Raw genomic sequence first — 23,192 nt, 5'->3', positions numbered from 1 at the left:
TCACGTTTTTATGAATACAGAGTGCACCTACTTTTTTATTATTATTATTATTATTAGTATTATTGTTGTTATTATTATTGTTTCGTTCAGTGAGGTTTTTTTTTCTCATTTAGTTGAAAATACTTCATTCACGTTTTTATGAATAGAGAGTGCACCACCTTTTTTATTATTATTAGTATTAGTATTAGTATTATTATTATTATTATTATTATTGTTTCGTTCAGTAAGGGGTTTTTCTCTCATTTAGTTGAAAACACTTCATTTTGCCCTTTGCTTGTACAGTGAATGATCCGTGTTCCATGGAGTGACCACTCTAGGCATTCCTTTGCTTTGAACGTTTAAATCCAGCCATATTATGCAGCATCGGGCATAGTGTGCCACCTCGGGCACCAAGCGAGCCGAGCGCTCACAGGGGTACCAGACCCTGCAGATGGGCTTCTTTCCAGACGGAGCTGAAGAGCAGATTCAGAGGTGGCATCGGGTAGCTTTAGTGCGTATGTTTGCGAATGTTTGCCTATGTTCGTGAATATGAGTGCACCTCAGGTGAATTCCGAGTAGTGAAACCAGATAGCCCTCAGACATCCATAACCTGGCAAATCTTGAGGGCTGAACAAAAGGCATCTACAGTATAACATCTGAGGGGGAGTTTAAGCCTCTGACCTGCTAATCTCATTCCCGGACCTTTCCAGGCACCGGCCTCACACTTCCCTCACAAGCCCAGGGCCCGGAGCAGAGGTGGCGTTCCCGCCTGATCCGACTGAAGTCTGCCTTAGCGGCTCTGCAGTGTAGCGCAGGACGGGATTAGACCAGATTAGCCGGCGTGAAAAGAGTGGATTTGGTTTCTTTGCAGGTCGATGAAAGATCTTGTGCAAAATATTTTGGTTATTGTTTTACAACATTATGATTGCGTTTTAATGCTAGTAATATAGTAATAGAAGTCGCCCTTACAGTTATTTTTGTGTGTGATGATGTTTTTGTTGTTGTTGACGTTGTTGACAACCCCCTCCTGGCCTTGTTTACCGTAGGGATGGTGGCTGAGGAGTACAATGCCTACTTCTACTCTTTGGTGTCCCAGGACACTCAGGAGATGGCGTACTCCACCAAGAGACAGCGCTTCCTCGTCGACCAGGGCTACAGCTTCAAGGTCAGGCCTGCACCCCCTTTACACGAGAGAGAGAGAGAGAGAGAGAGAGAGATCTTATTGTTATAAAGCCCTAAAAAGCCGAGAGATGAGCCCCCTCATCCAGCTAGTCCTGAGACTCACACACACTAATGATAGATAGATAGATAGATAGATAGATACTGTATTGATCCCCAAGGGGAAATTCAAGAACATCTAATGATACATCTAATATAACTAATAGTCAGCCTCAGGACCTTGCCATCCTTTCTCAAATCATTTGGCCTAACCAAATCATAAAAGCAGAAAAACAAAAATATTTATCATATTGGACTGAAACAACAACAAAAAAACAAAATAAATGCCAATGCTATCTGGCCCTAAACAGGGAGTACACTATGGCAGACTACCTGTCCACAGTCACTGATACCAGGCAGAGGAAAACCTTGACCAGGTACAGACTAAGTAACCACAGTTTGGCTATGGAGACGGGCAGACACAGCAAACCTGCTGCCCATAGAAGACAGACTGTGTACCAACTGGACCCAAGGTGCCATAGAAACAGAGCTACACTTCTTGGCTGAATGCTGCCAATGGAAAGTAATAAGCGATCAATTCTTTCCTAAATTCAGAGAAATGCACCCAGACCTTCAAAACACAAGTTTGAGAATATTATTAGGAGAGGAACAAAAGAGTGCAAGAGTCGCAGCAAGATACTTAGATGCTTGCCACAGAAAAAGGGAGTCATTTCATCAGTGATGCACACAAAAATTAAACACACACACACAAACTCACACAAAAACACGCACGCACACATACCCACACACACATTGACATGCACTCCCATTCACATCACCACATACAGACACAAGCACACACACACTACCGTTGCAGAAAAGTATGATACTTGATGCTTTGTTGTTGTTGTTGTTTTACATGTACTATACATTGTATATAATTTATAGTACATATAAATATAAATACTACAAATTGTATTTTTTTGTCATGCCAATAAAGCTCAATTGAATTTGAGAGAGAGAGAGAGAGAGAGAGAGAATGTATAGTATGATAAAGCGAGATAATCATGGAATGTCATGTTTCAGGCATGAAAAGTCATGGTGTGGGATTTGATCTTTTTGGGGGCCGAGTCGTCGTATATCAATTTTTGTTTGTAGCGTGTTTAAATTTACCAATGAATTAATATATTTTTTCATGCAGTATTTTTCTATATTGGGCTACTTGTTTTTTTGAAAAAGAATGTATCCCCCCATGAAATCACTTCAGGCAAATGAATGATGCGTTAGGCCATTATTAGGGTAAGCCAGACGTATGTGATCATAATTGTGTACTATATTTAAGCTGTGCACAATGAAATTGAAGGAGATATCTGAACTAGTGCATAAAGCTGGCGAGCTGATGTGTTTAAGATCCGTGGCTGATTGTTTGCTCAGAGCAAAGGTAGCCTGTTTTTTTTTTTTTTTTTTCTGTTCAATGCAGGTCATGGAAATGCAGCTTTTTTTTAGCCAGTGAAAGTGTACAGTATGAGAGAGCGGCAGAAAGAATGTTTACTGTTACAGCAAACAGAGGTTTCTGGGAAGTCCAAAGGGCCACTCACACAAAGACTGACAACAATAACAATAACTGAAATAACCCCGACCCGACGATATCATTCCTCATGTTGTTATTGTTATAGCTCATGTGTGGACATGGACATTCTATATATTAACTAGAACGATAATGGCACACAAGTATTGCTCTAGGCATGGTACTTGGTGTGAATGACCTTAAAGGTTGCTATGGTTAGTGTTCATGTAATATGCAGGGGACAGGACCCAGAAGGGCCAGGCAGAAAGGCTTGCCAGTAGTGTAGAAGAGGGTGCGCACATCTGAATTTGAAAAAGTAGGTGCTGGACTCAAAGAGTAACAGTAAAAATGACAAAAAAATCTGCACACTTAAAGCAATACTAAAGCACTTTTCCTCTGTCGCACACACGCTATTTGTTTATCCAGCAAATAACAGGCAAGGTAGAATATGCTGCATGATTTTATGATAGTATGATTATCTAGTATGATAGTATTGCGACGTCGAAACAAGTCAAATTTGTAGTTTCTGATGTCTCATTTCATTGAACTACAGATACACTACCCCACCTCCTAAAGTTACATAGTGCGGTTATTAGGGTTGGGTATCGTTTGAATTTGAACGATTCCGATTCCGATTTCGATTCCTTGTTTCGATTCCGGTTCCTAACGATTCTCGATTCCGATTCTTGTAAGAGGCAGGGTAAAAAAAGTTTGGATATTTTAAATGAGCTAGATTTACTCTAAATTTGTTTTCAACTACAATATAAATATCAAATCTATGAACTGTCGTCTTGTTGCCTCAGCTCGGTTATGCAAACACCTTCTCTTCGTTGGTGTTTGACGGCTTCTTCTTCTAGTTCGCGGACTGGGAATCGATACTAGGAATTGAAATTTAAACTTTTGAACGATTCCGGGAGAATTGGAAAGCTAGTCTCGGTTCCCATCGATTCTCGATACCCAACCCTAGCGGTTATAGCCGATAGAGGGCCGCAAAGTGAAAACAGAAGTGCCGTTCACCCTGTTACGAGTTGATGAACCGCTGAAATGATTTTGGAAACATTATTTTAAGTTGCTTTAAGCTCCAATACATTTTTTCTTTTTATTCGCCACATGTGACGTTTCGGGACACACTCAGACGCTGAGGAAGGGCAGTGCAGTGTGTCCCGAGACGTCACATGTGGCAAATAAAGAGAGAGGCTTGCCAGGGCAGGTGGAGTTGGGCTCACGTTGGTCTTAAGAACCAGCGGCGACGTGAGCAGCACGGCTGGAAAAAGTGGAGCGCTTACCTCTTTATAGGACACACGTGCTGCGCTGCACTGCACTGCACGTCTCTCTCTCTCGCTCTCTCTCATGCTACACACACTCCCCCTCTCTCTCTCTCTCTCTCTCTCTCTCATGCTACACACACTCCCCCTCTCTCTCTCTCTCTCTCTCTCATGCTACACACACTCCCCCTTTCTCTCTCTCATGCACATGATCCCTCTTTGTCTGATTTGTTGTCTGAGCCTTTAATTAATGAATATATTGTGCTCAGCAAATCTCTTAATGAATACCTACTGTATATTCTGTCCAATATTTTTTTTATTATTGGTGGGTTGAGGTTGATTTCAGGTCACAGATTGTGTGCTTTAATGTCCCTCCCATGCTTACACTGATAACATTAACCATATTATTTATCTATAAAATATTTTCTTATTTTACCACAATAAATCATTTTATGTTATGTTTTATATTGTACTCGTCATTGGGTAGATTTCATGTCTCAAATTGTGTGCGTTCCTTTGCACACTGTGAAGTTTATGGTGTTTCGGTTGGGTTTATTTATGTATGGCATTTGGCAGACACTTTTGTCCGATACGTATATAAGTAATAATTCGAAAAGTACAATAAGTAAGTAAATTAATAAGTGTGAGTTTGTTCTTGACAACGGTTGTTAAGGACCTGAAACCGTCTATATAATTTCCCTGTGTATTAGCCTCATTGTGTATACCGTAATTTCCTGACTATTAGCCGCGGCTTATACATTGATTTTGAAAAATGTCTTCCGCTATGAGATTAATACAGGGGGGCAGTTAACATGGTGTTAATGTGGTTTTGTTTGTTTTAACTTGCCATGAAACACTGTCCTGTGGCTTATACACAATGCGGCTTCTATGCAGGAAATTACTGTAAGCAACTTAAAGAAACAAATGCATATTTATACCAGACTAACAGCTCGCGTGTATAAACCTCATGGCTGAAGAAACGTTGCGAAATCGATGTGGAAGCCGCGGCTAGTAGTTGGGAGATGGCCCCAGTCGTGGCGCGACTGGCTGGGGCACCTGCACCGCACGCCGGCGACCCGGGTTCGATTCCCGCCCCGTGGTCCTTTCCGGATCCCACCCTACTCTCTCTCCCACTTGTTTCCTGTCACCCTACACTGTCCTATCTGATTAAAGACATAAAAAGCCCAAAAAATATCTTTTAAAAAAAAAAAAAAATAGTTGGGAGATGACGGTGACCCTCCTGTGGTCTGGTCTGGTCTGGTGTGGTCTCCCAGGTGATCACCAAGATGGCGGGCATGGAGGAGGAGGAGCTGATGTTCTCCACGCGGGACGAGCAGCAGCTGCTCCTGCAGAAGGTCATCGCCGCCTCCGACCTGGACGCCGAGGACGAGGTGGTCAGCGGAGAGTTGGGCACCGGGAGGCCACAGGTACACACATCCACTCACCCGTGTGTGTGTGTGTGTGTGTGTGTGTGTGTGTGTGTGTGTGTGTGTGTGTGTGTGTGTGTGTGTGAGAGTGTTGCACACCCCTCTGTAGTGTGTGTGTGTGTGTGTGTGTGTGTGTGTGTGTGTGTGTGTGTGTGTGTGTGTGTGTGTGTGTGTGTGAGTGTGTGTGTGTGTGTGTGTGTGTGTGTGTGAGTGTTGCACACCCCTCTGTAGCGAGCCGGCCTCAAGCGGGCACTACCCTTATGGACTCCACGCAAGAGTGCTGCTTGTGTGTGTGTGTGTGTGTGTGTGTGTGTGTGTGTGTGTGTGTGTGTGTGTGTGTGTGTGTGTGTGAGAGTGTTGCACACCCCTCTGGAGCGAGCCGGCCTCAAGCGGGCACTACCCCTATGGACTCCACGCAAGAGTGCTGCTTTGTGTGTGTGTGTGTGTGTGTGTGTGTGTGTGTGTGTGTGTGTGTGTGTGTGTGTGTGAGAGTGTTGCACACCCCTCTGGAGCGAGCCGGCCTCAAGCGGGCACTACCCCTATGGACTCCACGCAAGAGTGCTGCTTTGTGTGTGTGTGTGTCTTGTGTTTTGTGTGTGTGTGTGTGTGAGTGTTGCATGCCCCTCTGTAGCCGGCCTCAAGCGGGCTCTACCCCTATGGACTCCACGCAAGAGTGCTGCTGTGTGTGTGTGTGTGTGTGTGTGTGTGTGTGTGTCTGGTGTTTTGTGTGCGTGTGTGTGTGTGAATCAAGAGTGTTGCTTTGCGTTGTGTTAGTCATATTCCATGGTGGGGAACGTACACATTCAGCATTTTTGCTCCCTCCACTGGCTCATAGCTCTGACATGTTGCTTTTCTTCTCTCTCTCTCTCCCTCTCTTACCATCTCTCTCTTTTACTATCTCTCTCTCTATCCTCCTCTCCCTCCCTCTCTCTTACTATCTCTTCATCTCTCTCTCTCTCTCTATCTCTCCCTCCCTCTCTCTCTCTCTCTCTCTCTCTCTCTCTCTCTCTCTCTCTCTCTCTCTCTCTCTCTCTCTCTCTCTCTCTCTCTCTCTCTCTCTCCTCTCTCTCTCCCTATCCCTCCCTCCCTCCCTCTCTCTCTCTCTCTCTCTCTCTCCCTCTCTCTCCCCCTCTCTCTCTATCTCTCCCTCTCTATCCCTCCCTCCCTCCCTCTCTCTCTCTCTCTCTCTCTCTCTCTCTCTCTCTCTCTCTCTCTCTCTCTCTCTCTCTCTCTCTCTCTCTCCCCCTCCCTCTCTCTCTCTCTCTCTCTATCCCTCCCTCCCTCCCTCCCTCTCTCTCTCTCCTCCTCTTCTCTCCCCCAGTTCTCTCGGCGGCCCGGTGCGATGAGCTCCATGTCTGGGGCAGATGACGCCGTCTATATGGAGTACCACAGGGGCAGTAGAGCAGCGGGCGCAGGGGGCAAACACCTGCACCCCCTCTTCAAGCGCTTCAGACACAAGTAGCCCCTCGGAACCCGCAAACTGCCCCATGCCTATCCCACAGGGGTGAAGATACCCCTCCCTATTCCATACACACACACACACACACACACACACAGTATACGAAAACTGCGTGATGCGTGTCCCACAGGGGTGAAGATACTCCTCCCTATTCCAGACACACACACACACACACACACACACACACAGACGGCATCTGAAAACTGCCCCATGTGTGTCCCACAGGGGTGAAGATACCCCTCCCTATTCCAGGCCCGCACACACACACACACGCAGCTTCATTGGTGCTGCAGAGGATAGGACTGGACTGGACGGGGTACCAGGAGAGCTACCTGACGCGAAGAGCCCGAGTTTGTTTGACTGTGAAGGCGACAGGTGAAGGCGGCAGGTGAACGCACCTGTGTGTAGAGCCTCCGATCAGACAGGAGGGTTGCCCTCGCCTCGGACTCTCCAGGTGGATGTTCATCATTGTGAAGAGACTTTTTGCTGCATATTGTTTGCTGAGTCACAAGGTCTCCATTTTTTGCAAACAATTTTTTGTTGTTGTTATTAAATGATCTATGTGTGTGTTTATGTTGGGAGAATGCTGAACGTATTCTGTTGTGTTTTCTTTGGCATTACATTTCATTCCAGTAATTCGGTCATTCACAGCAGTAATTTACAGCATTGACATAGAGTAATAAAAATATTAATAAATAAAGGTATTTTTGTCACAGTCTTTGTGGTTGCACTTGAGTTAACTTGAGTTAAGAGAAAGTTAGATCTAACGCGCCCCAATCTGAGGTTAGATCCCAAAGGACAGAATTGCTCAGAGTTCAAGGAGTGAATGACTTTCTGAGGTGTAGGATGCTTCTCATTTTTTAACCCTTTCTGACCTGTAAATGGTAAATGGACTGCATTTATGTAGCGCTTTTATCGGCTTCTGCGAGCACCCAAAGCGCTTTACATATCATGCCTCACATTCACCCATTCATACACAGCGGAGGCTGCCATGCAAGGCTTGCTCAAGGACACTTCGACAAGGTCAGGAAGAGTTGGGCTCGAACCAACAACCTTCCAGTTACTAGACGACTCCTCTACCTCCTGAGCCACTGCTGCCCAAACGTGCCGAGGTAGCTTAAATGTCGCATCTACATCTTCTTGCTTTTCTCAGTATTCTGCATTGCTGACAGGTTTCAGTTTTTGCATTTCCTGTGTAGTCCTAGGCCTTCAGTCTAACCGTTTAAAGTTGTAGTTGAATTGAAGGTAGATTAAAATAGAATAGAATATATACTTTTTTGATTACGTGAGGGAAATTTGTTTCTCTGCATTTAACCCAATTTAACTGAAATAGTGAACACACACAGCACACACATAGTGAGGTGAATCACACACTAACCCAGAGCAGTGAGCTGCCTGCCCAACCAGCGACGCTCGGGGAGCAGTGAGGGGTTAGGTGCCTTGCTCAAGGGCTCTTCAGCCATGGTGGACTGGTCTGGGATCGAATCGGCAACCCTTCGGTTACAAGTCCAAAGCCCTAACCAGTACACCACGGCTGCCCCAGATTAAGGATTTTCAGGAACAAACAATCCTTGTTTGGCACATACATTGATGAAAGGGCTCCTTAGTCGTCATTGTGTGGGTTATGGTTATGGTTATGGTTATGTTGCTTAGCAGACGCCTTTGTCCAAAGCGACATACAAACAAAAACAATACAACATTACTTGGTAAAGACTTTATCGTTCATCATAACGGAATCAGATTGAGGCAAGATTAAGATCCCTCCTCTCAGAACAGGAAGACGGCAATGTTAAATGCAGGATGGTTGGATGATGTGTGGAGGTGTTCATTCTGTGTCTAGTTTTTTTGACACAGGAATGTTGATCTCTTGTCAGTCTTTACTAAACTTCAAAGTCCAAAATGTTGGGACTGTTAAAGACTGACTCAATCTCACTTTCACCAGCCACATCAATGCAATCAGCAGCATCCAAAGCACATGTTAAACTAAAATGTCTACACTTGTGTGTGAAGGCAACTTAATTTAATAAAGAAATATGAAATATGTTCATACTATATTCAGATACATCAAAACAAAAGAGGGCCCTACTAAGACACAGTTGAGTTTAGTGCACTAGTAGCCTATAGAGTTTGTTTATAGTTTGTTTTTCTTTTTATTATAAAATGTTGTTATTGCTTATTGAAGTGTAACTTTCCTGTGCTGAATACAATGTTTGGCATAGGTTTCATGTTTTTATAATTCATATTTGCATGTTTTTTCCTCAATTCTTTATCTCTGATATAAATGTATGTATATATATATATATATATATATATATATATATATATATATATATTGGAGGAACCCCCTGCAGTGTAGGGCTGTGTATTGGCAAGAATCTGGTGATACGATTCAGATCACGATACTTTGATTACAATCAATATGTTGCAATATATTTATACTGTGAGAAAGGCGATCTAAGTCTAAATTTAGAAAAATGTATATATATTTTTTTTTCTAAAGTTAGACTTATTATATATTATAAAGACACCATCATTTGTACATTATAAAGGCATCATCATTGTTATAAAGACACCATATACGCATAAAATGTAAAAAAAAGTAAAGTAAAAAAAGTTTGCTTTGGACAAATAATTAATACTGCAAAGTTCTGCCTATGTCAGTTCTGCCGACTGTATGTCAATAACAATTCAGTATACTGCACAGTTCTGTCAGTTCCATGTCAATAACAACATTGTGTTTTCATGTGAACTAGTAATCAATAAATATATATAGATATTATGTTTTTGAAAATTGATACAATATTGCTGAAGAAATTATTGTGATATTCAATTTGATCGATATTTTCTCACACCGCTGTAGAAGTGAAAATATGGAAGTATTCCTCAAGAGGCTCGCTAATGCCCTGTGGTACGCTTGAATAATTAAACCAAGTCTTTCTATACCTGGATTGTTTTTTCCTTACAACACACACACACACACACACGCCAAAGCCTGCTTCTTGAGAAAGCTTATATAAGTAACAAGAGTTGTGTTGAGGTAAATTGGCCAGAGGTCAGTGATATGCAAGCACCCATACAGGCACAGGCACACACACACACACACTCTCTCTCACACACACACACACACAGGTCTGCAGAGCTCAAGATCATTAATCCGGCTTGAGGCACAGGGGGTGGCATGGAGGAAAATGAACATACATCTCCAAAATATTGAAAATACAATCTTTATTTTCATGCTAGCCCATGATATGGCTTAGCTTTCTGGCTAGAGACCAAAACATGTTTTTATTTCATATAATATACAATCTATTCACATTGGAGATTCAATGTGCTTTTACATTAATAAAAGCAAAAGGAACACTCAAAGGGAAAACACAAACAGAGTGAAACGAAATCATAAAAACTTGAACACACACAAACACACACACACACACACACACACACACACACACAATATGGATAAAATGGCTACAAGTACAAAATGCTTAAAAGAGAGAGAAATATATTATTTAAAAAGGAAATGGTGCAACTGTAAGTGTCGTAAACTGAGTGCCAGATTGCAAAATCAGACACATGTACAGAGAACAGAAATAGCTGCACTTGAAGCACAGAGACGTTTATTCCGTTTATTCTGAGCTGACCTGAGCCCATGGAGCCCAACTTATGAATGCAGGGTCTAAAATATTCATGATTTGAACACTTTAAAGTAGCCTATTATAGCCTATGTGTAGCCTGCAGAAGGTTAACTGAAAGGCAATGTAAAATAGCCTGCTGTGGCAATGTGCTGTTCCCCCAGTCTAATATAACGAACATGAAAGGTTAAAAAACTAACAGGTCGTATGGGGATAGCTTTCTTAGTCTCTATGGTTTTGGCATTGAGGGACAACCTCATTTGCGATTAAAGTTGGATAAGCGGTTTATAGCAAAACAATGATGGAAGTAGAGAGGGGGGTTCTTTGATAACCTAACAAAATCTCACCTTAGAGGTAGCCCCGCCCCGTCTGTTCGAAGTGCGCCGGGCCCCCGTGATTCCGTCCAGTCTCCACCCCCGGTTCTGAGCCTCCAAAATCATTTAAAAGACGCTTCTCAGCCCTCTCTCAAACAGTCAGCACTCCTTCAGGCATCGAGCAGTGAAAGAGTCCAACTGAGCAAACGCAACCGAGCAAATTCGTTTGAATTTGATAAACTTGAGCAACTTCTTTGCCATCTACAGGCCACTACTACTACAACTTGAGTTGTTTTCCCCGTTCATTTTCTTTTTCTCGCGTTGAAGCAACAAGAGAATAGCATTCAGCATGTCTCTCCACAGCAACATCCTCCGCATCGGATGCAAAGCCCTTCTGGCCGATGTGTCCTCGCCTTTTCTGCTGAGGACCAACTCGCTCCACAAGACAGCCACCAGTGGCTCACTACGTGTCGCCGCGGAACACGACGCGGATAATTTGGTGCCTCCTGCGATGGAGGTGGGAGAAACGGAGAAGGCAGTTCGAGTGAAGCCCCTGAAGGAGATGCCGGGACCCAGCGCCATCAGTAATCTGATTGAGTTCTTTTATCGGGACGGCTTCTCCAGGATCCACGAAATCCAGGTGAGTTTGACCTTTTCAGTGTTTACTTTTCTTAATTAGGCTCACCGCTAATTCATTGTGGTGAGCAAACTGTTGCACAGTACATGTGCGTTTCAAAATGTCAGTAGCATTTTAATATCGCTTGTAGGCCTGCAAAATATTAGAACGCCTCTCCCCAAAACTTCAAACTTGTGATCGAGGCCGGACGTTAGCTGACCAGCCATAGCATACACGCTTTGGCAACGCTTTATCGACTGGAGTCTTTGCGTACTACACGTGATGGGTGTGCAGTTGCATAAAGGAAAACAGTCCCACCCCTGCCTGCTCACAGCTGGTCGAAGAAAAAGTCACCGACATTTGTTTTCCTTTCACAACACTCTGAAGTGTGTGTGTCAGGAATGTCATAAACAGCACAATATAATAGTTAATAGCCTATGCGTTGCCGTGAATTGAGAATAATACGATAAGAAATACCCTAAACGGATGATTTGGTCTGAATGACACAGATGTTTGAATCAGATTGTGTCGGCAATTTTTTTTTTTTTTTTGCCATGACTTGACTCTCCTCCCACACAGTCTGTTGGAAGCATTTGCAAATGACACATTCACACCAGGAAGTGTCTCTCTCCGTACACTGTGGAAGCACAGTCCTCCCGTCTGTCAGAGTCCCAGAGTCATAGCAGAGGGTTGGATTTTGCTGGTTGTGCTCTGTGATGGCTAATCCCCTCCAACACACACACACACACACACACACACACACACACACACACACACACACACACACACACACACACACGCCTCTGCTCAATGACACCTAATAATGTAAAAGCTATTTGCTTTAAAAGCTCACTTAACCCTTTGTCCTGGGGGTGTAAAGGCTATCAAGTTTGCCTGGTGTTTGGGCCTTTCAGGGGGGTTAATCTATCGTAAGAAGTTGAAGTCCTACAGCGGGTCTAACACAACATAGACCCTGTAATCCTCTCAATGATCCTGTCATAAGGTTTATAATCCTGTTAAAGCGACTTTTAAAAGCAAAGATTCACCAGAAGGCTTTTGATCACGGATAAGAACAAGAAGCAGTGTCCGGCCAGATATGTTGGAGAGGTCGAAGCTGTGTGTGTGGTCGCTCGTTTTTTTGAGGCTTTGAGGCCAACTCTTTAACTGAGGCTGGCGTTTTTTTTCCCTTTCTCTCTTTCTTTCTTTCTTTCTTTCTCTTTTTCTCCTCTCCGACACAGATGGATCACTCGCAGAAGTACGGGAAGATTTTCAAGTCTCGCTTCGGGCCGCAGCTGGTGGTGTCGATCGCGGGCCGTGACCTGGTGGCGCAGGTGTTGCGGGCGGAAGCGGCCGCCCCGCAGAGGGCCAACATGGAGTCCTGGAAGGAGTACCGCGACATCAGGGGCCGCTCCACCGGCCTCATCTCAGCGTGAGTCTCACACACACACACACACACACACACACACACACACACACACACACACACACACACACCTCAGCTCTCACACTGAGCAGGAGTACCGCGACATCAGGGGCCGCTCCACCGGCCTCATCTCAGCGTGAGTCTCACACACACACACACACACACACACACACACACACACACACACACACACACACACACACACACACACACACACACACACACACACACACACCTCAGCTCTCACCCTGAGCAGGAGTACCGCGACATCCGGGGCCGCTCCACCGGCCTCATCTCAGCGTGAGTCACACACACACACACACACACACACCTCAGCTCTCTGAGCATAGTTGAGCCTTAACATTTTAATATGTGTGACACACTTACACACACACACAAACCTCAGCTCTCACCCTGAGCATAGTTGCGCCTTAGCATTTTAATGTGTGTGTGTTTAAGTGCACACACACACACCTCAGCTCTCACCCTGAGCATAGTTGCGCCTTAACATTTTAATGTGTGTGTGTTTTAGTGCACACACACACACACACACACACACACACACACACACACACACACACCTCAGCTCTCACCCTGAGCATAGTTGCGCCTTAACATTTTAATGTGTGTGTGTTTTAGTGCACACACCCACACACACACACACACACACACACCCTTCTCAGCTCTCATCCTTCCCTCTTGGCGTTGACAGGGAGGGTGATGATTGGCTGAAGATGCGGAGCGTGCTGCGCCAGCTGATCATGCGTCCGCGTGACGTGGCGGCCTTCTCGGATGACATCAGCGGCGTGGTGGTGGACCTGGTCAAGCGCATCAGGCAGCTCCGGACCGAGCAGCCGGACAAACACACCGTGCTCAACATCAACGACATGTACTTCAAATACGCCATGGAGGGTGAGCGGCACACACACACACACACATACTCATACATACATGCACACATGCACACATGCACACATGCACACACACACACACACACACACACACACACACACACAGACGTACATACATGTACATACATACATACTCATACACACATGCACACACACACACACACAGACGTACATACACGTACATACATACATACACACACACACACACACACACACACACACACACACACACACACACACACACACACACCCTCCACAGCATCAATGGCATACGCCATGGAGGGTAAGCAGAGATCAGGGCAGCATGTGTGTGCAGTACACACACACACACACACACACACACACACACGCACGCTGCACACCCACACAGTATCGTATAGATTTGTAGCCTGAAGTCTGGCAGATAAGGGATATGCCGACAGAATCCAATACAAAGGATATCGAGCACAACGATTCCTCTCCTTCACGTGTTGTGTCTCATCAGTTTCTAATCAGCGAGACTTCTTGGAGCCTGCTCTGATATCATGCATTCTCTGAGTGAGTAATGTGAGACTAAGGAGATTGGAAAAGATCCATCCCGGGGCATTTGGGTTCACAAAAGCCTCCCGTAGAGAGAGAGAGAGAGAGGAGATTTTGTTAGTTAGACCGCTTTGCAAAGTAGCTGCTTTGCACTAATGCACTTATTCTGTCATTCAGTAATTGGAGTTGAAGAATACAATTGAAAGCAAAACCTCAATTCTGAATGGAGTAGATCCGATGTAGTTAAGAGCAGGTAGAAGTTGAAAAAAAAGTTCATTAATTCTAGATCAGGCATCACCAAATGGCGGACCGCGGTCCGGGTCCGGACCCAGTGACGGTGCTGTCCGGACCCGTTGAAATTGTCGGCCTAATATTATCAAAGAGCATCGTCCGTAGCTAAGCCAATCAACTCGATTGTTTACCTTTCAGCAACAGAGAATAGGCCTAGCGGGAGAGAGAGGAGATGAGAGAAAATGGCTTGCTCAAAAATGATGGTGAAAACCGAACTTTTAAAGATGAATGGACGGACGGACCAATACGTTCGTGCTGCTGTGAATATGCGCTGTGAAACTGTGGCGACGTTAGCGTGCGTCACTGAGATCAAACACGGGTCGTTAGAGGAAAGGTACACGCAGAAGTCCGCAGTGAGGGCAAGTAAAACTTGAAAAGCACTCCGAGAGCTAACAAACAGAACAAACGCAAACCCCGATGAAAACATTACTTTCCTCGGCGGAGGTAGGATAATAATTATCAAATTGAAAGCACACTATGACAGGTCTACTCGTGTGATCACGCATGCATGTACAGGCAAATTAGTGTTCGTTAAAGATTGCGTGGATTTTGATGCAACACAAAAGACCATTTAGCGATGGGACAGCAGCTGTGAATGAGTGCTTAATGCGGCTGCAGAAACTTTACAGATCCCATTGTCAGCTTCAACAACAAGATTCAAGAACATCTGAACTATTAGCAGAGGATACTAGAACGCAGTATGCAAAGGTCTTTTTTTTCTTTTCTTAAAGATCCACTTTTATTTTATTCAAAAGATTCGGAATGTTTTACATTAGGCCTAGGCTGCTTGAAATAGGCCCTAAGTTCAGGCTGCTCAAAGTTATTTTGCACTTTATATTTATTCTATTCAGAATAAATTCAGTGTCTGTTGTCTGTCTTTCTTGAAATGTAGGCCTAGTAAAGACAACTACAGTATTGTTTTGCATTCAAGTACCATTCAAGTTAAGACTTTTTGGTATGTTACAAGCATATTACTTTGAAAACACTTGAAATGTAACAATAAATTAAATAGGCCTAGAAATGTACATGCATTATTGATTTTATTAACTTCAGGGTAGCCTACACTATTTTCAGTGACAATTTAAGATTCGGACCTTTGCCGGGAGGACATTTTAGTAACTGGACCTCTTTGAATTTTAATTGAATACCCCTGTTCTAGATGTTACAGCAAGCAAAGTTGTTCACACGCAGCAACAACATACAGTGTTACTAAGGCAACAAAGAAGCTGATCTGGGGTTAGGAAGAGGGGGGGGGGTTGGGGGGGTGGGGTAGTGGTATGGTCAGATTCAATTAAGATGTCCTTTGTGGGAGAGAGATTAATTATGTACGCCATTTGCCGGTCACCTTACAATAAAGGTCCTGTTCCCACTGTTTCTGTGCTTTTAAACAAAGAACCAAAAGGATGACTGTTGATGACTATGTTAAGGCTCTGGTCCAGATCTGGCGCTGTTCCGGCCCTGTTCTGGTGACCCGTCCAGCGTCCGCACTCCTCTGGCGCTGTTGCTCTAACGGCGTGGTGTGTGTGTGTGTGTGTGTGTCCGCAGGCATCGCGTCCATCCTGTACGAGACCCGTCTGGGCTGCCTGGAGGACAGCGTGCCCAAGACCAGCCAGGAGTACATCGCCGCGCTCAACCTCATGTTCAGCTCCTTCAAGACCACCATGTACGCCGGCGCCATTCCCAAGTGGCTCCGCCCCCTCATTCCCAAGCCCTGGGAGGAATTCTGCAGCTCCTGGGACGGACTCTTCAAATTCAGTGAGTGTTGGGAAGAGTCTCATACCTCCCCAAATTGTTCATAATCTTTTATTTCCTTTACTGTAATTTCCCAAATATTAGCCGCAGGTTAAACATTGATTTCACTACATTTCTTCAGCTATGAGGTTGACACAGGGGGGCAGTTAATATGGTATTAATATGGTTTTGTTTCTATTAACTTGCATTAAACACTGTCCTGTGGCTTACACAATGCGGATAACACACAGGAAATGAGTGTAGTTCTTGTCTAATGGATTATTAATCGTAGTCGTGTAGTCTGTGTGGAAAGCACTGCTGTGGAACTTGTTGAAAGTGCTGTAGTGAGATTAGTTTAGCTGCAGCTCTCTCGAGATTAGATTAGCTGCAGCTCTCTTGGCCTCTCGGAGTTACCGGAGCGTGTTGTCCTCGGACTCAGGACTGCCTGAGGGAGGGACAGTGCTGGCCTCTCTGAGTGCTCATATCCTGTACAGTGGACAAGCTCACCAGAGCACACAGATGTTTAGGTTATGTATTGTTTTTATTATTATTATTATTATAGAACGGTGCAGCGAATGAGTCTTTGAATGTTTTGATGCGGTTACATCTTCATCAGGGTCCATATTAACTGTGCAGTAATGTGCTGTGAGTTCATGTCCTGTGTGCTGTGAGGTCATGTCCTGTGTCCTGTGGTTGTGTGTTCAGGTCAGATGCACGTGGACAAGAAACTGGCGCAGATCAGGAACACCGTGGCCCGCGGGGAGCCAATCAAGGGAGGCCTTCTCACACACATGCTCGTCACCATGGAGATGAACAAGGAGGAGATCATCGCCAACATGACCGAGATGCTGTTGGCTGGAGTTGACACGGTGAGTGTGTGTGTGTGTGTGTGTGTGTGTTTGTGTGAGTGAGAGACCAAGACAAAGGTGGAAGGAAAGTAACAAGAAACGATTCATGTGTTGAAAAAAGTAAAAAAAATTGTGTGTGTCTGCATGAAGCAGAGAGGTGTAATGTGCAAAGTGAAAATAGTGTGTGTGTGTGTGTGTGTGTGTGTGTGTGTGTGTGAAGGAGAGAGGTGTAAGATGATAACGAGGCTTGGCAGCTAGCTGGCCCATTCCCAGTGGTATAACTGAACAGGCTGATGAGAGACTGTACGCCTGGTGAACTCTTCTCTGGCGGTCATTTGACGGCGGGGGGCTTTTGTTCGCTCCTGTGTTTGTGTGTGGGGGGGTGTGTGTGGGGGGTGTTTCTCTCACCCACCGCTGACCCCGTCTGTCCCGACACCTATCCCATCAGCCCCAGCGTCTGGACCTGCCCTCTGTCTTCTCGTGGTGTCTGCTTTCTGCTCTCTATTCCTTCCTGCTTTGGGTGGAGAACACGAGTCAGTCATTTCATACCCAGATTCAGCCTCTTGGCACAAGATAGGAAACCTCAACAGCTATTCTTTTGTTCCTCTCTCTCTTGTTTGTTATTCTCTCTCTCTCTGTTATTCTTTCACTCTCTCTCTGTTATTATTCTCTCTCTCTCTGCCCTCCCTTTCTTGTCTTTCCATCTTTGAACTTGCCCTTCTTCTACCCCTCTTGAACTTTTTTTTTTACATTCTATATTCTCTCTCTTTCTCTCTCTCCCTCTCTCCCTCTCTCCCTCTCTCTCTCTCTCTCTCTCTCTCTCCCTCTCTCTCTGCCCCTCAGTAATTAGTGCAATTTGGAGGGGTCCATCTCACTGCTGTGTGTATAAGCAGAGAGGGATTGACCTGCGGGCTAAGCTGGGCAGCTGTTGCTTTCATTAGAACCCACTCTCTGAGGCACAGCATCGGGCAGCTCCTCTGTGTGTGTGTGTGTGTGTGTGTGTGTGTGTGTGTGTGTGTGTGTGTGTGTGTGTGTGTGTGTGTGTGTGTGTGTGTGTGTGTGTGTGTGTGTGTGTGTGTGTGTGTGTGTGTGTGTACGGAGGGGGAGGAGACTTAGAGGGGGCCAGAGCACAGGGAAACACCCAGCTGAGAGGGGAAGGAAGGGGGGATAGAGAGAACATGTGAAAGAGGAGTTGGGTGAGGGATGGTGGTGTGTGTGTGTGTGTGTGTGTGTGTGTTCCTGGGGGGGGCGTCTGAGTACAGACAGGATTTGGTTGCTTTTCAAAGCAAAGATGTGTTACTATGGGCTACACTGCATTTGGGCATGTGTTACGCAACCAGCTCTTTCTCTGGGAGTAAAGTCCCCTGGAGCCCCCTGGATAAAAGTACCCCCCTGCCCCCCCGCCCCCCGCCCCCTGGGAAATAAGGTTCCTGTTTATGTAAATCCCTCTCCTTATAGCTATTGCCATTTGAGTGTTTGGGAGTGTCTCATTCTCTCCCACTCAAGTGCAAATGAAAATACCTTGTATGAACTCTGAAGTAAACATGTCCCCTCGTTCACCCTCTCCTCCTCTCCTCCTCTCCTCCTCTCCCCCTCTCCTCCTCTCCCTCTCTCCTCCTCCTCTCCTCTCCTCCTCTCCTCCCCTCCTCCTCTCCTCCTCTCCTCCTCTCCTCCTCTCCTCTCCCCCTCTCCCCCTCTCCCTCTCTCCTCCTCTCCTCCTCTCCCACTCTCCCCCTCTCCTCTCTTCCTCTCCCCCTCTCCTCCTCTCCTCCCCCTCTCCTCCTCTCCTCCGTTCCCGCCTCCAGACCTCCTTCACGTTGTCGTGGGCAACGTACTTGTTGGCGCGGCACCCTCAGGTGCAGCAGCAGATCTTCGCGGAGGTGAGGCAGACTCTGGGGGACAGGATACCCACGGCTAACGACGTCCCCAACCTGCCCCTCGTCCGAGGCCTGGTCAAGGAGACGCTCAGGTACCCGACCACCTCATCCCGCCCACAGCTTTGACCGCAGGACAACTACACGCAGCACGACATAGATGATAGATACATAGATACTTTATTGATCAAAAATTCAAGAAATCACAAGAAAAATCATATTGATCATATCACAATCACAATCATATCACATGAAATTCAAGAAATCACATAAATGACACATGACATAAACACACTCAGTCACAACTGAACTGATATTTCAATAGCTGACTTCTTTTTTAGTGAAAGAAAAAAAAAACGTTTAAGCAAACAAAAGAGCAAAACAATTAAGTAAGAAACAAAACAAAACAAACAACAGTTTTTGTTTTTGGAGCTCAGTTGTTGGTTTAGTATGTAAAGTAGAGCTTTACATTGAAAAATTGACCCTGAAATTTACACTTTAAGACCGGGCGTAAACATGTTGGTGCAACCGGCCCCTGTTGCCTCCTGGAGATCTGGGGCCTGAGGACACGCCCAGTGCCCAGTGCCCAGTGCCCAGTCCAGTAAAGGTCAACGCCTCTGTACTTGAGTGGGTCCTCATTCAGCCAGGGTGTGAGATAGCCGATGAATCATTGCTGGTTTGCATGAGTTTGTCTATCTGCACCTCCAAGCACATTCTCAATTTCCCTCTCTTTACCCCCCCCCCCTCTCTCTCTCTCTCTCTATCACGCTCTCTCTCTCTCTCTGTACTTCTCTCTTTCTCTCTCTTTATCTTGGGCTTTGTCCATCAGACTTTTCCCTGTTCTTCCTGGAAACGGTCGCATCACCCAGGACGATCTGGTCGTGGGCGGATACTTCTTACCCAAAGGGGTAAGTGTGTGTGCGTGTGTGTGTGTGTGTGTGTGTGTGTGTGTGCGCGCGCGCCCGCGCACATCTTGGAGGGCTATGAAAATGTTTCCAGAATACCCCACCCCCTTCCTTAATCTGCTACATGTGGTACCCCCCCCCCCCCAACCAACTTTCCCATACACACACATTACACTATACAAACACACACACACATGCAAACAAGCAAAACAGCAAATCCCCAATGTAATGTGGGGATATCAGCAGAAACAAAGAAACATGCATGCAATACTACATTTTAGCACACACACACACACACACACACACACACACACACACACACGCACACACAAACTGCTGTTAAATCTCTTTTGTGATGACATCTGCTGAGAGTTACAGTGTGCTATATAAAATATGATCTCAGGGTCTCTTAGGAGATCAGACACACACACACATACACACACACACACGCACACACGCTGCTGAGGGTTTCTGTATGTATAAAGTATGACGTCAAGCCTTGAAGGAATTCTGTTTTTATCTGGCCTCTCACTGTAATCCAATCCTGGCCAACAGAATGGGGAAAGGACAGAGAGAGAAACCCTTCCTTGTCTCCTGTTAACCCCCCCACACCCCCCTCCTTCTCTCTCCTCTCCTCTCCTTCTCTCTCCTCTCCTCTCCTCTCCTCATCCGACCTCTCTTTCTCTTATGGACCCCCACCCCGGCCCCCCCAACCCCTCTTCACGTCAGATCAGTTCATTTCCATTGGCACAGGCCTGCCAAAGTAGCTTTTGTGAGAAGGCCAAGTAGTAGAAGCTCAACTCTGGGTGTTTTTGTCTGTCGTTCCTCAGACTCAACTCTGGTGTTTTTGTCTGTTGTTCCTCAGACTCAGCTCTGGTGTTTTTGTCTGTTGTTCCCCAGACTCAACTCTGGTGTTTTTGTCTGTTGTTCCCCAGACTCAGCTCTGGTGTTTTTGTCTGTTGTTCCCCAGACTCAGCTCGCCCTGTGCCACTTCTCCACCTCGATGAGCGAAGAGAACTTCCCCGGGGCCGATGAGTTCCGCCCGGAGCGCTGGATCCGGAAAGATCAGACGGATCGAGTTGATAACTTCGGCTCCATCCCCTTCGGTTACGGAATCCGCAGCTGCGTCGGCAGGAGGATAGCCGAACTGGAGATGCACCTTGCTCTCACTCAGGTGTGTGTGTGTGTGTGTGTGTGTGTGTGTGTGTGTCTGTGCGTGTGTGTGTGCGTGTGTGTGTGTGTACTGTCACTTATCTATACATGATTAATTATGAGCATTCAGTTGATGCTCTGACGTTCTCTGTCGAGACCCTGAGATGTAAACAAAGCTAGCATTAAAACATGCATCAAGCAGGCGTTGAGCTGCTCTTACCAACACACACACACACACACACACACACACACACACACACACACACACAAATTGCGTATTTCTAACAAAAACACAGTCTTACCACACCGTTCCTATCTGTGAGAGCCTGTGATTGAGGCAGGACTGGAGCACACAGTGTGAATGCACCGGAGATAATATTTCTGTCTCCTCACTTCTGTCTCTTCCAGATCGTCCAGAACTTCAGCATCGAGGTTTCACCCGACACTGACGACATCAAGGCCAAGACCCACGGCCTCCTCTGCCCGGGTGGCCCCATCAATCTGAAGTTTGTGGACAGAGTGTAAACCTTAATACTGTCCTTTTTGTGTATATATATATATCTATACGACGGAGTGTACTTTGACCAGGCGTACGAAAAACCCACTCAACTTGGCTTAGAGAGTTTCTGAGCCACTGAGCATTGGGTTTTATATCAATTCAAGCTTGCTCAGACACATCTGGCCAGTCTATACGGTTACATTCAGAAACATTTGGGTACTGTGGCTTTTCTGCACCTAGCTGCTGTTAGACAGGACTTAGGTGACACCGGGTCCATAATACTGTAGTTTGATGGACATGATACAATGTGTTGTGTCATTGAGGTCATAGTCATGTCAGAGATGCATCATGTAGTCTGATGTCTTCTGCTATGGCCATGAACTGTAGAAGTTAAAGCATTTGCCGGCCCACAGTCTCACTCTGCTGGTCAATGTTTCTGTATTTCAAGATGTGTTTTAGACCAAATAGCCACTGAGGCAAACAATTTTAAAATGTCTTTTCAATCTACAGTTGTGACAAGCACTCTCTGGTGAAATGAAAACAGCATTTTTTTTTTAACAGATATAAATAGGTTTTGTATTGAAATGCTTTGTTACCATTGGCTATTTAACACTACGACATTCTACATGCCTGTTACAGTCTTAGGAGAATGCACCACCTAGTGGTCAGAATCTCCTTATGTTTCACATTTGTAAACAACCACTACTGTTTGTGCATTTGTTTTTATATTCAGTGACATCAAATAAGCATATGTGTGATCATAAATGATCCTTTGATGATGTTTGAACTAGAGATATTTAGTTCTCAATTTTATTTGTTCTATAGTTATATTTGTCAATGCCCTTAAGTTACATCAAAGTGGGGAGATGTGGAGTTGCCAATGTATATGTTGGATAAGAGATGGTTATGTTGGAGCTAGCTTGCTGCAAAGGGATTCAGGCATGTTGTTGGCTGTGCGGTAGCCTTTCTTGAATGTGCTGCCAAGTGAGGTTACGCTGTTGTGTGGGGACTAAACAGTCTGGAAGTGAAGTATGTCAAGACCTCTTGGTGTAACCAATTTTATTTATTTTTTCCTGTAATATTATACACCTTTCTGCCTTACCTGTATGCCTTATTTCATTCTGCTGAAGCTTTTAACTGCTTAGATGGATGTGTGGAAAATGTGTGTGGTTAAATTAACTGTATCCTTTTAAACCTCATGAATGATTGTATGATGTGCAACTGGACTGTAAAAGTGTTCATAATAACGTAACTGTGTGCTTTTTAACAGTATGCATTGCACTTGCTGTAGAGGTGATGAAACTGTATAACTTAATAAACAGGGTACTCTCTGATTGCCAATACTTGCCGTTTCACTCTCCTTCTTTGAGCTTTTCGCTATGGAGGTCTACAGGTTGCACTATTGCACTTGCAAAGATGCAGTAGTTTAAGGTAGTGGTTCTCAAACTGTGGTACGGGTAGGTACCACTGGTGGTACGCAGACTCTCTGTTGTGGTAGGCTACTCAGGGAGCCTCCAAGATGTTTTATTTCATGAAGACAAAATAATCACTTCAAATGGTATAAAAATATTTGTCATGAAAAATCGTTACTTTTAAACTAGTTTTGATCTTTCTTTTTTAAA

At 45.2% G+C, this 23,192-nt stretch overlaps 2 protein-coding genes across 3 annotated transcripts in view; both read left to right on the top strand.

The window, feature by feature from the left end:
- Positions 1 to 7,573, top strand: part of ercc3 (excision repair cross-complementation group 3) — a 29,527-nt gene extending 21,954 nt beyond the window's left edge. Inside the window, exons 13-15 of the mRNA XM_062527362.1 lie at positions 1,026 to 1,144; positions 5,244 to 5,396; positions 6,718 to 7,573. Of these exons, the coding sequence (XP_062383346.1) occupies positions 1,026 to 1,144; positions 5,244 to 5,396; positions 6,718 to 6,858 (413 nt within the window). The 3' untranslated portion in view covers positions 6,859 to 7,573. The remainder of the gene's footprint in view (positions 1 to 1,025; positions 1,145 to 5,243; positions 5,397 to 6,717) is intronic.
- A 3,322-nt stretch (positions 7,574 to 10,895) lies between these two features.
- Positions 10,896 to 22,913, top strand: LOC134070872 (cytochrome P450 27C1). 2 transcript variants are annotated; one of them, XM_062527360.1, is made up of 9 exons: positions 10,896 to 11,441; positions 12,656 to 12,846; positions 13,553 to 13,752; positions 16,107 to 16,316; positions 16,998 to 17,161; positions 18,946 to 19,109; positions 19,844 to 19,922; positions 20,890 to 21,093; positions 21,480 to 22,913. In XM_062527360.1, exons 1-9 carry the CDS (start codon positions 11,151 to 11,153, stop codon positions 21,594 to 21,596), a joined length of 1,620 nt encoding a protein of 539 aa, XP_062383344.1. In that variant the 5' UTR covers positions 10,896 to 11,150; the 3' UTR covers positions 21,597 to 22,913. The 2 variants fall into 2 exon arrangements, with proteins under 2 accessions (XP_062383344.1, XP_062383345.1); XM_062527361.1 differs by lacking the exons at positions 10,896 to 11,441; positions 12,656 to 12,846 and adding an exon at positions 12,937 to 12,976.
- Positions 22,914 to 23,192: the final 279 nt, after the last annotated feature.

This window comes from Sardina pilchardus, chromosome 23 (assembly GCF_963854185.1).
Source record: "Sardina pilchardus chromosome 23, fSarPil1.1, whole genome shotgun sequence".
Classification (NCBI taxonomy): Eukaryota; Metazoa; Chordata; class Actinopteri; order Clupeiformes; family Clupeidae; genus Sardina; species Sardina pilchardus.
Note: the sequence above shows the minus strand (reverse complement) of the source record. Positions and strands in the feature narration are given on the sequence as shown.